At 39.4% G+C, this 16371-nt stretch overlaps 1 protein-coding gene across 8 annotated transcripts in view; it reads left to right on the top strand.

The window, feature by feature from the left end:
* Positions 1 to 8701: 8701 nt before the first annotated feature.
* Positions 8702 to 16371, top strand: part of qkib (QKI, KH domain containing, RNA binding b) — a 76099-nt gene continuing 68429 nt past the window's right edge. For all 8 annotated transcript variants that reach the window (XR_014533285.1, XM_083540075.1, XM_083540072.1 and 5 more), the window contains exon 1: positions 8702 to 9582. Coding sequence is in view for 7 of the 8 variants with exons in the window: in XM_083540075.1 (XP_083396201.1) it covers positions 9441 to 9582 (142 nt within the window). In the remaining variant the exon portion in view is untranslated. The remainder of the gene's footprint in view (positions 9583 to 16371) is intronic.

Here is a 16371-nt window from a genome sequence, read left to right as displayed (position 1 = left end):
TTCTCGGTGGTCACACTGTAGAACATGGTTGGGATGGATGGGGAGAGATGGGCTTTCCTCAGCCTTCACAAGGAAATAGAGGCACTGCACTACTTCCTTGGTGATGGAGCTGGTGTTGCATGACCAGGTGAAGTTCTCCGCCAGGTGAACACCAAGGAATTTGGTGCTCTTGACAATCTCCACAATGTATCCATTGATGATCAGTGGAGAATGACCGCTCTGTGCTCTCCTAAAGTCAACAACCATCTCTTTAGTTTTGTCTACGTTCAGAGACAGATTGTTGGCTCCACACCAGGCTGTTAACTATTGCACCTACTTTCTGTATGCCGACTTGTCGTTCTTGCTGATGAGACCCACCACGGTCGTGCTATCGGCGAACTTAATGACTTAATTCGCGCTGTGCATTGCTACACAGTCGTGAGTCAGCAGGGTGAACAGCAGTGGGTTGAGCACACAGCCCTGAGGGGCCCCATTGCTCAGTGTGGTGGTGCTGGAGATGTTGTTCTCGATCCGGACTGACTGAGGTCTCCCAGTCAGGAAGTCCAGGATCCAGTTGCAGAGGGAGGTGTTCAGGCCCAGTAGACTCAGCTTCTTAATCAGTTGCTGAGGAATGATTGCGTTGAATGCTGAACTGAAGTCTATGAAATCCTTATTGTCCAAGTGGGTGAGGGCCAGATGCAGGGGCATGGTGGTTGGTATCATCCATGAAACAGTTTGGACGATACAACAAACTGCATGGGGTCCAGTTTTGGTGATAGCATGACCAACCTCCTAAAGCACTTTATTACGATGGGTGTGAGTGCGGCGGGACAACAGTCATTAAGGCAGGAGACTGTAGACTTTTTTTGGCACTGGGACAATGGCCGTTGTCTTGAGGCATGTAGGAACAACAGTGCTGCTCAGGGAGAGGTTGAAGGTGTCAGTAAAAACATCTGCTAGCTTCAACTGAGCGCTCTGCCAGGAATGTACTCTGGTCCTGCAGACTACTGTAGGTTAACTCCGCATAGAGTTTTTCTTACTTCAGCCGTGTATAGACAGAGTACCTGGTCCTTGGAAGGAGGGGTGGTCTTTATCACCGCCGTATTGTACTGCTGTTCTGCACTTTAAACCAGGCATAGAAGTCATTAAGCACATCTGGGAGGGAGGTGTTATGGTCACAAGCAGGTGATGTATTTTCTGGATGCCCTGCCACATGTGCCCAGTGTTTCCGCTGTCCTGGAAGTGGCAGTGGATTCTCTTGCCGTGTGCTTTGCCTCTCTGATGGCTCGTGACAGTTTGACCCTTGCTGTTCTTAAAGCCGTCTTGTCCCCTGCTCTGAAGGCGGAGTCTTTAGACTTTAGCAGCGCACTCACTTTTGCGGTCATCCACGGCTTCAGGTTGGAGCGTGTAGCGATGGTCTTGGAGATGGTCACTTCATCAACGCACTTGCCGATGTAGCTGGTCACTGATGATGTTTACTTCCTTCAAGTTGATGGAGTCCCTGTTGGTTGCAGCCTCATTAAACATGTCCCAGTCCGTGCACTCAAAACATTCCTGAAGAGAGGTGGCTCCTGCTGGACAGCTTTTTACCTCTTTTAGATCCGGTTTAGAGCGTTTGATGAGTGGTCTGTATGCTGAAATTAGCATAACAGAGATGTGGTCTAAGTAGCTGAGGTAGGGGTGGGGCTCCGCACGATATGCACCGGGGATGTTTGAGTAAACAAGATCCACCATGTTCGCCCCTCTTGTTGCAAAGTCCACATGCTAATGGAGTTTATTGAGCACAGTCCTGAGATTCGCATGTTTGAAATCTTTGGCGATAATAAACAATTCATCAGGGTGAGCATTTTGCAGGTCGCCCCATAAAGCGCACACAGTGCCTCCTTAGCATTAGCTGGAGACTAGCACTAGCTGGAGTTCTTGCACCATTCTTTGTTAATATTAACTCACACACTGTCACCACCACAAGTCTTACTGCACAGAGCTGCATTTCTGTCTAGCTGAATGGCGGCATCCAGAACTCTGTCACTGAGCCACATCTCCGTGACAACAAAGACGCAACAGTCTCTAAACTCTCGCCACATGGTCCGCTGGTGTCGGATGTAATCCAATTTATTGTCTAGGGAGCAGACGTTTGAAAGTAGAATGGATGGGAAAGACAGCCAGCTAGGGTTAACCTTTAGCCTTTGGCCTCCTGGTCACCGGCATCAGGCAACACCGAGGACTGGGGGCCTGATCTTAGTAGCCAAGGTCGCAGAAAGCCAAGGTCACAAGGTTATTTAGTATTTCTGTACTAAATAACGTCTGTCGGTCAACTACATGAACACAGCTGTCTCCGGGATCCATGTACTTGGAAATGTCAGGCTAAAGACGTGAAAAGCTCCATTTTGGATCTGGAAAGGCCACTGTGTGCTACAGCCGTGCCGCCATCCTTGAACAGCCCTTGATGGAAACCATTTACCCTTTACTCTTCAACCATTTGTTTCCATCAAGGGTAAAAGTGTGCATAGCTATCCAAGATATTATCCTTTCAGTGGCTTAGTAGTAACAAATTAACAACAATAAAAAGACAAAGAAAAGGCAAAGTTTAGCCATTATATAGATGAGACATATAGATTATTGGGTATTACAGATGTTTCTGTGAAGGCACATGTAGCAAATTATGTATTTTACAATATTGATTATATTTTGTATGCCATTTTTGGAATTGTTTTATTAACATTTTCAGATAACTTACAGTGAAGTCCAAAAGACTGAGAGCACTAAGAAAAACACTCTTATGTGCTATTCTTTTTCAGTTTAAACTATAACCTGTGTTGACTAATAACATGCTTCTGTGGGAGCAATGTTTTTCTTTTTTTTTTCTTTTTCTTTTTTATCAGCATTACAAATTTGCCTCCATTAAAATTGTGACATAGTAATCGAGCCACATCTTTAATACTGAATAGTTTTTCAACTTTTTAAATAAATAAATAATATCATACTTTTTTCAATGTGGCCCCAATCTATTGGACCTTAATGTACAGTATATGTCTGTCCTCTGCCCTTATAGCTGCCTTTAACTTCTTTCACATTCTCTGAGCAGCTTTTTGGATACTGTCAGATGAAATATTCCATAGCCCATGCATTCACTCTGTTATAAAAGATTTCCATATTTTGGACTTTTGCCTTGTGCAGGATTCATCTGCTTTGAATTATGCTTATTTTTTAAATGTTAAATATAATTTGTAAAACTCACTTACAGAATGACTATAATAAAAAAAACAAAAAACAAATAAATAAATAATATTATTTTACAGCTTGTGAATTCCTTTTCCAGGAATCCTGCGTTTAAGAGATTTCCAGAGTCATAGGTTTTACTATGAGGAAACAAACAGTTTTGGTATATACTGCACCATTTCCAGTTTAAATCCGAACACAAAACAAATTGTGAGATCACAACTAGTTGGGATCTCCAGATACCAACAACAACATGGTTACTGTGATCTCCAACTTTTGAACCACAAACACTCCACTGCTTCGCATCACTTATCTACTAATTGAGCAATAAAAGAGACTCCTATTTACAAACTCTCTGAGAACTAATGCTCTTTGTGACCCTCTCCATTGACTTACCAGTCCTTACAGTTCGTGATTGATATCTTGTTGCCGACTTGTATTTTTCTACCAGGTTTTCTCCTGTTTTTGTTTCGTAGATTCTGTTTGGATATTACTTTTGACTATATTTGGGCCTGTAGTTTTGGATTTGATCAGTTGCATTGATAAAGACTGTCTGCATTCTTGCATCTGCTCATTTCAAGTCTCGTTACATATACATACAAATACTCCTACAAATAACAATTTCATAAAAAGACATCAAATTTTAGTTTATTAAAAGTCAGTTACTGGATAATAAGTGGTATTTCTCTGTCTTTATTGTATTGCCATCCACTAATGTAAAATTAGTGGCAAAATTATTTGTGTAGTTATTGAGTTCCACTTACAGCTTGGGGTTAGAAACTGTTTCTGTGATTTGTCTTTGTGCATTGTGGGTCACTCTGAGGCACACCACTGGCATGTTTAGCCTCTGTTGTGGCACAGGGGAGGAGCCCTTGTTATCTCTGTATGACTCTTTGAGATTGGCAATGTGGCGATGTCTCCATGTTGGAAGTATTCTAATTGTCTTTGTGTCCTGGTTCTGTGCTCCAGTCCCTGGCAGGTTACAATGGTGCCCAGTGTTGCTCTCCGAGAACAATCGCTCTCTGTGTGTGCTGGATTAAGCACAGTCACTGTCCATTCAGACTGTACGCATTCTCTTCAGCAAATCGCAGATAGACCCAAATCCATGCATCATATAGTGTAGACAAAGACATTCCTGCACACAGACTCAGTCGTACACATCGCATTTCACGCATTCATTCAAAACTATAAGGTTTGCATACAATAAATCACTGAATAATACAATTTCAATTACATATTATTTGTAGAGCGCCTTTAAGAATGGACATTGTCTTAACACAGCTTCACAGAGATAAATTTGTTATAAAAAATGCATATGTTTGTTCCTTATAATTATTATAAAATAATAAATGTATCCCTAATGAGCGAGACAGTGGTGACTGTGGCAAGGAAAAACTTCCTGAGATGGCATGAGGAAGAAACCTCGAGAGGAACCAAACTCAAAAGGGAACCCATCCACATCTCTGTGGCACCGAATGTCCATTCATTACAGTTCCATCATCGTGAATGTGTGCGATGATAGCTTATTAAATGCAACCTGTGGTTCTGAGCCATTGTATTATACTGTTGATATTAATTACAGTGCAATCCAAAAATTGCTTGGTAACTTCATGGATATTTAGGATGTTGAGGTGGATCCATCCCCAACTGCAAAGAGTGGTTTTCAATTGAAGAGAACTCCATCCAGAGATAGGGCATCGGGATGAATCCAGCAGACCAGAAGAGATAATTCTCCACAAAATAAATTGCAATTGATACACCCAAGCATTTGCCAGAATAAAAATCTATATCTATTGTGAATGTATCAATCAAAATCAATCAAACAGAGAGAAAATATGAGTATTGTAACATCCAGGGAAATGGAAATCAATCATCCTACATTACTGGTTGGCTCTAATAAGACAATATTGATGCCAATTCTGATTTGTGTCTCTTCAGATCCATATCACTCACTGATAACTCAAAAGCCCAAACAGTTTTAAAAACTGAGCCTGCTAAAGAGGCTTGATTGTGGATATCATATAAAATGATTAAAGACACTGCAGGCCACTTTGAGGGCATGGCTTGAGAAAAGGAAGCTTACACAATAGAAAAGACAACAAGAAATAATGAAGCCAATAACAACATCTTACTTGTGTAATTGATATCTTTAAAGACCGATATTTATATTTGCCATGGTGACTTCCGTTGGAGTTGAGATGGTGTGCAGTCTGACACAAAGCCTCTCTCAAACTTTGATTCTTCAGATTAAAAAAATCACCTTAACCCTACTCAAATAAAACCTCACCCCCTGCTATTGTCTTTCAAATTCAGCCTGCTTTAAGATATGCCAGTGTGATTTATTTCTATGCCTTTTTCTAAGACATGCTGTATATCTTTTGATATTTCAAATACTATGCCAACAGTTTCCTGGCAAATCCCTACCTTTTTTGCTACCCTACTAACCCCTTTCTTTCACTTTCACCCAACTGTGTTAGTTGTGATGATATGTCCTATGGGTACAAGCCTTCCCTCTCAAAGGCTTGTTAATTACTTCTCTATTTATTTAGCAAGGCAGTCCTGTTTTTTTTTTTTTCGGCTGGGGTGTGTGTGTGGGTGTGTGTGTGTGTGGGGGGGGGGGGGGGGTTACTGTCCATGACTGAGAGGGATTGACTCCTGCATTAAATAGCCCACATTCCAATCCTCTGATGCTGAAACAACCATGAGTTCCCCTTTTATTAATCTCTGCAGCGCGTCAAATTAGCACCCGGCTCAGTCCAAATACAAAGGACCCCATAGCGGAAAAGTAAAAAAAACAGAGATGAGGCCATCAAGAGAACCTACAAGCTTCTGTCTAATCAGTGTGTTCTCTCAGTTTGTTTAACCGTCTATCTAATAAATCATCTGCCCATATAGGAGAACACATGTATATGAATGAAAGCATCTGCTGGAAATAAATGCCTGGTTAAATTTTATGTAACCGGGTCAAATTTATTAATGCGTTTTCAGATACATTGCACTGGAAATGAGCCTTGGAGCGGTGTCTGTGAAATTATTATTGATATTTTGTGGTCATTTTCCTAATGTACTTAATCTGTTTGTATAAATAACTAACTCTTTATGTTTTTGTGCCACTGAAAACCATTGATTTATTGCATTTGGGACTTTTACGTAAAAAAGAAAATGATTGGATATACGCAGCAGAAGCGACTAGAAGCAAGCATGAGGGCAAAGTTAAGCACACAGAGTTTAGGAAGGCAATTGCCGAAGAACATTCGAGGATCGCTTTTAGTCTCTTGATCCAGACAGAGACAACCTTACTCTTTGCTGGGATTCAGGATGCATGTGTATAGGAATGCATTCATTAACGCTATTCCTTGGCTCTCTCACACAAGGCTTCCGTCACCGGGTAAGTGACTGAGTGGAAAGCACTGGATTGGAGACTGCAAATGAAGGGGAGGGGGGGTTCAGCATGTCTCAGTAGGAAGGGTTTGGGGAAAATAGCTCCCCCATGTACCAGAATGAGAGAGGCACCCTAATCCAGGCCTCCTCATCCCCGGTGATCTGCATGAGAAAGCGCCAGGCTCTACAATAGATGAAAAGGTGCTGGGCAGGACCTGGACAATCCCTTCCTGTTTTGAACGGTGATTTGTTTCCGTGCCGTCAGGGACTGGGCCGCCTGCCCTCCTTCCCCTAACCTCGCAGCCCCTTTCACACATTCTCTCCGGCTTTGTTTTCTAGCACTTTCTAAAAACACTGCTTTCTTTCCCTTTTTTCATTCACGTGAAAGCAACTGATGGGCCAATATGTGAAATCAAACAGAGACTGGAGCGATTGTTTTTTGCAGCCATTTTCTAAAAGCCAGGCAGCTCTGGGCATGGGAAAGCATTTGCATAACAAAAGAAGGGAGAAAACATTAAGCCAATTAACAAGTATATACCAACCTGTACTAATGAAGGGATTTAAAGCATTTGTAACTCATGTCTGTTGTGTGTTTACAACGCAAATGTAACATATCTGTAAGTGTTTGTGTGCTATGAGAGAAATACTGTCGCAATTATAACATGTTTAGGTATTTACATTACAGAATTGGGCCTGTATAATAGGCTGAACTGTAAAGCTATATGTACAATTTAGCATAAACATAGAGATTATTTTGATATCTGAACAACATGGTCCTTCCAGGTTATTTGGAAGGAAAGAAAAAAAGCACATTTATTTCATATGTAATTATGACAGTCTAGATAGGAATGCTAGCTTTAATTCTTTTCATTTATTTGCTAGACTATGTACTGCTGGTATAGAGTTCTTTAATTCATTCAACTTGAGGAACACAGTCTCTAACAACATTTAACCAGCAGGGCCAATTCACTGTGCCTTAGTAAACCTCCATGCCCAGTGGATAGCATTGTGGATTTTCTGTTGATGTTCTCCATTGAAGTAAATGCTCCATTTTCACCAGGATTCATTCTGATGTTCCCTGGCATTTACTCTATCACACTTTTGTCTCTCTTTCTCTTATTCTCACAGTATCACAGACATTCCCATGCAGTTTGCCAAAATGGTTACAAATGCAAGGTCCATCAGCATTGAGTCCATGTGATCAGATGTGATACAATGGTTCAGTTATACACTACAATTAAAACGTGCTTCATTGAATGAATCATGGATTGAAAACTGAAATGTTTAAACAATTTCCTTAAGGTATCAATAAAAAAAACCCCAACTTTGTTTATTTACTTTCAATAAAGTATTCTGATTCTGATTTGTAGATATGTGGTGCAATTATTAGGCCTACATATTTTGTCACAGTTGAATTATAGCACAAAGACATACACTCCTGGCACAAGCCTTAAAAGTTTAAATATTAATGCTTAATGTTTAATGCTCTTAGCAATAATTTATTGGTGAGAAAACTAGCAAGAAGTCAATAAATACTGTAGATCCATCTTTGCATTATCAATACATTTGTGAGTTGTTATCATGGGCTGCATCAGGTGGGGCAGAGTAAACAAACTAAATAATAAAATAACTAACAATTAAAAAAATTAATAAATACCAAAATATTTTTTTGGGAAAATTGTATACATATTTTTTATACATGTGAGTTTAATTGTGTTAATTCTAAATCAAGCATTTTTAAATCATGATCATGATTCTGCCTTAATGCACAGATATAATGCAGAAACCGATAACAAAACTGACTCGCTGATGGAATGAAAGTTGGTCAAATGCATGCCTCATCCTTCTAAGTTTCTTAACTGCTGTGTGTTTCTACGTGACACGTGCAATCCCTTTTATATACCGTATATTTCCATATATTTCTCTATATAGAAATATATCTCATTTCTGGTGCGTCTGTTATCTTGCAAATAGATGACGAAAGTGAGTCACAGCGCTTTTTTTTGCGTGCGCTCGTGAATGTCTTGTGTGTGTATGTGTGTGCCTGTGTGTGTGTGTGTGTGTGTGCGTGCACGTCAACTCTTCCCACCCTCTGCTCGGGAGCGCGCGTTCTTTCGGGCCGGAGGGACGCGGGCGTGCGGCGCGGTCACGTGACCGCGCTCTCGAGTCCGGGCGGCGCGGACGGAGCAGAACGCTGGCAGAGGAGCGCGCGCCAAGTCCCGGTGAAGAAGCTCCGTTATTGCGGGCGAACTAGACGCATTACACTGACACACACACACACATTCACACGCATACACACACACACACACACACACACACAGGAAATAGTGGTGGACTCGGAGAGAGGGTCACTCACTCGCTCACTCACTCACCGCCTCCAAACTGTCGCCGGAAAAAAGGAAGTAAATCAGCTGAAATCTCAGCCGCGCGACCGGGAGTTGCCTTTCTTTCTTTTTTCTTTCTTTCTTTCTTTCTTAAGTAACTTGTGGAATTTATCGAGAGAAACTAAAAAAAAAACTCGGCCTACCTCTCCGTCTCCGTGTACCTCTTTATTTTTGTATAATTTCATTCGTTTTTTTAAATAATTTTATTTTTTATTATTTTTATCATTATTATCATTAATAATAATATTTGTGCTTGCAGCAGAATAACGGTGCGTGTGTGTGTGTGCGCGCGCGCAAAACAATCCCAGCAGTGACAGGAAACAGCAGCAGCAGCAGCAGCTTCTCCCGACGAACACTTGTTCTTCTCCGGCGCTTTCTTTTTTCTGATCGACCTTAACATCTTTTTGGTTGGTTTTTTTTTTGCCTATTTTCCCCCCGCTAATACACCGGGGTTTGGGCTGTGAATTTTCTTGGAATATGGTGGGGGAAATGGAAACGAAGGAGAAGCCGAAACCGAGCCCAGACTATCTCATGCAGCTCATGAACGACAAGAAGCTGATGAGCAGTCTGCCCAACTTCTGCGGCATCTTCAACCACCTCGAGCGCCTCCTCGACGAAGGTAAGCGTGTCGGCGATGTGTGTGTGTGTGTGTATAGGTATATGTGTATGGGTAGCAAAAGATGCATGGATGGAGACGTGGAGAAATAGATGTGACAGTAAACGAGTGTGTGTGTGTGTGTGTGTGTGTGTGTGTGTGTGTGTGCTTGTTTCTAACCAAGCCACCTGTCATTCGTGGCTTTTTAGTGCCATCCACTGTTCTGTCATTAATTTTGCTCTTTGGTACAAAATTCCAACCTTTTGCTCAAGTTTAGTGCAGAACCTGTGGAGTTCAAGGTGGAAATCAAAGCTGTGTCCAACACACACACACCAATACACAACCTTGTACAACATGCGTCACATACATTTTCCTTGCACTTCCTCAACATGATTCTTCATGATCCAATCTCAAAAGATTTCTAGCGTCGTAAGAATGAATCATACACCAGTACTGAGAAACGATCCTGAAGCTCATGTAGGGATCAGATGGATAAAACTGTTAAGAGTTGAAATGCAGCTGGATCATATTGGCACTACGACGCCTCCGGGAGAACTCGCTTGAATAATTAACATCACTAATGCATTTTTTCCATGCTTGAGCTTCTTAACTGGTTAAATGGCACCTCGTTTACAGGGCATTAAACGTGTCTAATCAAAGTGGACACACGTTTATTTAACCCTGCAGCACGTACTTGGTTTAGTGTTCTGGTTTAATATGCATTAATCGCATGACTGATGCTAAAGCAATAAAATAGTCTGATGAATTGAAATGAGAAATATTACAAATGTGGAAGAAGGCGGGACATCTCACTAAAGTCAATCTTAAGGAACAGAAAAGACAGTCAGCGCAAAATTGGGCGTATTTCCACAGTCATGTCGCACTGAAAAAAACTTTTGACATCTTGTGACAGCGGCCAAGTATCAAGTCGGCGAAGTCCCAGGATGTTTCAGAATGTTTTTAAACCCCTGAATATGCTGAAATCTGTCAATGTGCTGGCAAACCGACAGTGCTTAACTGCTGGTCATTTTACCAATGCACCAAGGGGCTTCTTTCCAATTCCTTTATTGAAGCCTTTCATCCTTTTCTCCGCTGTCAACTTTATGCAGTAGTTAATGTGGTTTATATATCACTTATATATCACATATATATCCAAGCACAGGCTTTTTATTCCTTGCAGACTGACTGTAAATGTTGTATAGAGCATCAGGCCACATGTCTTTATGGGGAATAAAATTCGCAGGAAGAAAATGACACGGAGGAGAGAAGTCTCTGAAGCTCAGGAATGCTGAGATGAGTCCACCCGATTTAACCCAGAGTCCTCATCAGTAATAGATCTAGGAAAGAAGAGTTATGGTCTGACTGTGTTTACCTGGTAGCTGAAGCACTCCTGCCGAGGCGCTGTTTTTCTGCGTCAGTTAGAAAGTTAAGAAGGATAAAAACTGATAATTGTCAGATAGCTGCTCTGCTGAAACGTTTGAACATGACGCTATAGTCTGTAGCTGAAAGTGAGGATTTTTCTCAATTTTCTTTTTTGCTTGTCCATTTGCTGGAATAGAGACAGTGCGTCTGAAAAGTTTTCCTCTTTGCTTTGTTAATCATTTTTCTGTGCTTGGAGAGGAAAAACCTGGTATGTCAATGCAATTAAAGTTCCACAAAGATGGAATGTCTCTAAGCCTATAGAGTACTGCTACAACGACCCCCCCCCCCCACACACACACACACACACACACACACACACAGTGCTTTTCCAGACTGAGCCATAATCCACTTTTGTTCTTTAAAGTACAAAACATGCATGAGGAGTATCGCATTGTCCTCATTTTCTTTTTCAAATTCCACACATTCACATCCATCCAGGACGGTATAAGAGTGTTTGGTTTTTTGGAATATTATTATTATTATTTTTCTTTTAAGATTAGAAGTTGGGATCAGCTGTCTTTCAGCAGGACAGGAGTTTGGAGGTCCTGGAAGTTGAAGTCTCAGTCTTGTGCAACTGCCAAACTATCAGTTTTTAGTTTAAGGTATGCGTGTGTGTGCGTGTGTGTGTGTGTGTGTGTGTGTGTGTGTGTGTGTGTGTGTGTGTGTGTGTGTGTGCGTGTGTGTGCCCACATCGCACTGCTGACAGTGAGTGAGTGGTGAGTTTATGTGAGGAGACTTATACATCAGTTTGACTTCCAATATAAAAACACACACTCACACACACACACACACGCACACACACACACACACACACACTGCTGCGAGATAATGACTAGAATTTTACCAGCAACGATAAGCTTAATTCTGATTAAAAAAACCTTTTTTTGAAAACCATTCATACAATATATATTATGTGTAACATTATCATCATTAACATATAATTAATATCTAATAATTCATTTATATGTATATTAAAAAGTAGTAATTTGGTCAAATCCGGAAAGCATACGGCTCAGTAGCATTTCGTATTTATATTATAATAAATGAAGATGTACATAAACGCAGCGCTTGAAAAATTGGACGGTCAGTTAATAAAAAAAAAAATCTTTAAATATTTAGAGCGAGACAGCTCTAGTGTTAGCACACGGTCAGCTTACCAGTGTTTCAGTCTGTATGTACTTATTAAAGGAAGTCAGAAATTGTTGTAATCAGGATTGAAATAAAATATTCCAATTTACCGTTAGTATTACGTGTTTGTTGTTTTTGTATAGGGTTCACCTTCCACAGAACTCGATGTTCCTTTTCAGAAAGAGAAGAAAAAAGAGAAAAAAAAAGCCATCACTCTTCCACAAATATTACAGAAGGTGGAACAGCTCTAATGGCCAGGGTATTTCCACATATATACCCACCATCTATCTCTGTAGAGGTGCCTGTGTTGCGGCGCTCTCACTAACGTGAGGCTAAATCACTGCTTTCTGCCCAGCTCAGCATTATTCCTCCTTTATAGGAGAGAGCGAGTGTCAATTATCATCCACAGCTTGGGCCTGCGCGCTACACCGATCATACGTAGGGCCCTGAGCTGGGGTTGGTTATTAGATATCTGTGAGAAGCGCGCAATGAAAACGGAAAACGTGGAGTGTTATGGAAAAATCATCGGCCTCATCGACAGGACAGAGAGCTGTTTGCAAACAGTGCATGAACTGTTTATATGATATCCCCTGTGGTGTGTTTGGAATTGTAATTTTCTTCTATGTGTGTGTGTGTGTGTGTGTGTGTGTGTGTGTGTGTGTGTGTGTGTGTGTGTGTGTTTGGTTTATCCTTCTAGTGCCATTGGTAATATCATCGAAAAAGATAAAAGCTGTAGCTCAGCAGCGTGTTGTTTACCGACCCCTCTTGTGCTACCTGATATCATCTGCCTATTGATAATGAGTTATTTTTTTCTTAAAAGAGGAGTTCGAACCTTAATGGTGACGGCAGCAAAGGAAGCTACGCAACTGCCTGTGATCCTTTTAAACACCCGTGATTTGCTGTGTACTAGCGAAGTTCCTCGGTTTGAGCAGAGCGCCGCGGCCGGCCTCGAAATGTTTGCTGCGAGCTGCGCAGTCATGTGGAGCAAACTTGATGTGTGTAGGCCGATACCCAGTCCAAGCGTAAACTCCTGGTCCCCCCCTGTTAGTGCAAATGAATGCCCTCAATGAGTAACAGGAGCAGTCAGCCGTGCCCAGCCGTACGTGTCGCACCATAATAAAGGTGATGTATTTAATCAAGAGAGAGCGCCCACTAGCCCCTAGCACAGCACCCAGAATGCAGAGTAGGAGCGATCCGAGGTGCTGCCACAGTCTAGAGAATTCTAATAGGAAGTGTATTTGTGTACTCCAAGCCAGCGTAAGGCTCAATCGCTCAGTGCGGCTCTTATAATAGTATTTCAGCCGAGCTCACCTTGAAAATACCAATAATATCAGTTCTCAATTACAAGTTTAAAAAACAGCTTGTTTTGTGATTCTGTTGTGGAGTAAATATTGTTTCGTGCTGGATTAAAATATCGGATAAATATAATTCTATGTTATAATATCTATTTAAATATTTTGTTTTCCTGTGGATCCGGACTCAGCTGCTCAATGCTATACTATACTATGCTATACTATACTATACAATGCTATACTATACTATACTATACTATACAATGCTATACTATACTATGCTATACTATACTATACAATGCTATACTATACTATACAATGCTATACTATACTATACAATGCTATACTATACTATACTATACTATACTATACTATACTATACTATACTATACAATGCTATATTATATTATACTATGCTATACTATACTATACAATGCTATACTATACAATGCTATACTATACTATACAATGCTATACTATACAATGCTATACTATACTATGCTATACTATACTATACTATACTATACAATGCTATACTATACTATGCTATACTATACTATACTATACTATACTATACTATACAATGCTATACTATACTATGCTATGCTATACTATACTAGACAATGCTATACTATACAATGCTATACTATACTATACTATACTATACTATACTATACAATGCTATACTATACTATGCTATACTATACTATACTATACTATACTATACAATGCTATACTATACTATACTATACTATACAATGCTATACTATACTATACAATACTATACTATACTATGCTATACTATACAATGCTATACTATACTATACTATACTATACTATACTATACTATACTATACTATACTATACTATACATTGCTATACTATACTACCGTAATTTCCGGACTATAAAGCGCACCCATATATAAGCCGCACCAATTTTACAAATATTTTTATTTTTAACATAAATAAGCCGCACCTGTCTATAAGCCTAATGTACTAAAGCCTGTCTAATGTACTTTACAGGCTTTAGCGAAAGACACGTTACACACGGTGTAACGGGTGAAATATGTTGCACTTCCTTTAGGAGAATAGCGGTATTTTGGGAATAGCCTGGCACTGCATTCTACCGGTATTACTGCGTGTGTGTAAGACTGAGGATTATGTCCTTATTATTTCCTGATGCTGATTTCTAAGTTTCTTTGACTAACCCTTAACGCTGTTGCCAAGAAAAATAAAAAAGCACGAGTTTTGGAAGCCTGTCTGTGCTTATATGATTTCTGTTGCTGGAGTTAGCGAGCTCTCCCTTCACCCAGACTCAACGCGTTACAACGGCTTGTATCTAAAGAGTAGCCGACCAAGAAAGTCATTGTTCAGTCTTCCTCCTTCCTTTCACCACTATTTCTCTCGGGAGTTTATCTTTTGGCATCGTCGTGCGTTTAAAAAAAAAAACTTTTTTCTCCCGATGCCGTGCAGCTCAGAACACAGGTGAGGTGCGTTTTTTCGTTTCCGTTCGGAAATTTCATTGGTCTAATGTTATGGGGTTCAGTTTTTTGGCTTGAAGTTTGTGAACCCGGGAAAAACCCAGGAAAAATTCATAAATTAGCCGCTTCGTTGTTTAAGCCGCGGGGTTTAAAACGTGGGAAAAAAGTAGCAGCTTATAGTCCGAAAAATACGGTATACTATACTATACAATGCTATACTATACTATACTATACTATACTATACTATACTATACAATGCTATACTATACAAAACTATACTATACTATACAATGCTATACTATACTATACTATACTATACTATACAATGCTATACTATACTATACTATACTATACAATGCTATACTATACTATACTATACTATACTATACTATACAATGCTATACAATACTATACTATACTATACAATGCTATACTATACTATACTATACAATGCTATACTATACTATACTATACTATACAATGCTATACTATACTATACTATACTATACAATGCTATACTATACTATACTATACTATACTATACTATACAATGCTATACTATACAATGCTATACTATACTATACTATACTATACAATGCTATACTATACTATACTATACTATACAATGCTATACTATACTATACTATACTATACTATACAATGCTATACTATACAAAACTATACTATACTATACTATACAATGCTATACTATACTATACTATACTATACAATGCTATACTATACTATACTATACTATACAATGCTATACTATACTATACTATACAATGCTATACTATACTATACTATACTATACAATGCTATACTATACTATACTATACTATACTATACAATGCTATACTATACTATACTATACTATACAATGCTATACTATACTATACAATGCTATACTATACTATACTATACTATACTATACAATGCTATACTATACTATACTATACTATACTATACAATGCTATACTATACTATACTATACTATACTATACAATGCTATACTATACTATACTATACTATACAATGCTATACTATACTATACTATACTATACTATACTATACTATACTATACTATACTATACAATGCTATACTATACTATACTATATTAGTACTGTATTAGCTGCATTTCAAACCCTTTGCTAAATTACGGCCAGACAAATTAAATAAAGCAACAATAAATACTTTACAAGCTGTGTAACTAACTAAAACCTTCACATGATAAATTCAGTTTGTTTGCTGCGTGTGTGCACAAGGAAACGGTGTGTATGACTGACAGCTTTGGGATTGGCTCTTATTTGCCATTGTCAAAGTTGTCATGAATCAGTGAATCGCCTATATTTCGGGATCGACTTCGAACTGAAAGTAGGACAGCGACTTCCTGACTTGACACGCAATATTAATGAAACATATTAGGGCTGCAGCTATTGATTATTTTAGTAATCGAATATTTTACTGATTAGTCCATTGATTCAGATAA

This window comes from Silurus aristotelis (genome assembly GCF_946808225.1).
Source record: "Silurus aristotelis genome assembly, chromosome: 4".
In the NCBI taxonomy this organism is placed as follows: domain Eukaryota; kingdom Metazoa; phylum Chordata; class Actinopteri; order Siluriformes; family Siluridae; genus Silurus; species Silurus aristotelis.
Note: the sequence above shows the minus strand (reverse complement) of the source record. Positions and strands in the feature narration are given on the sequence as shown.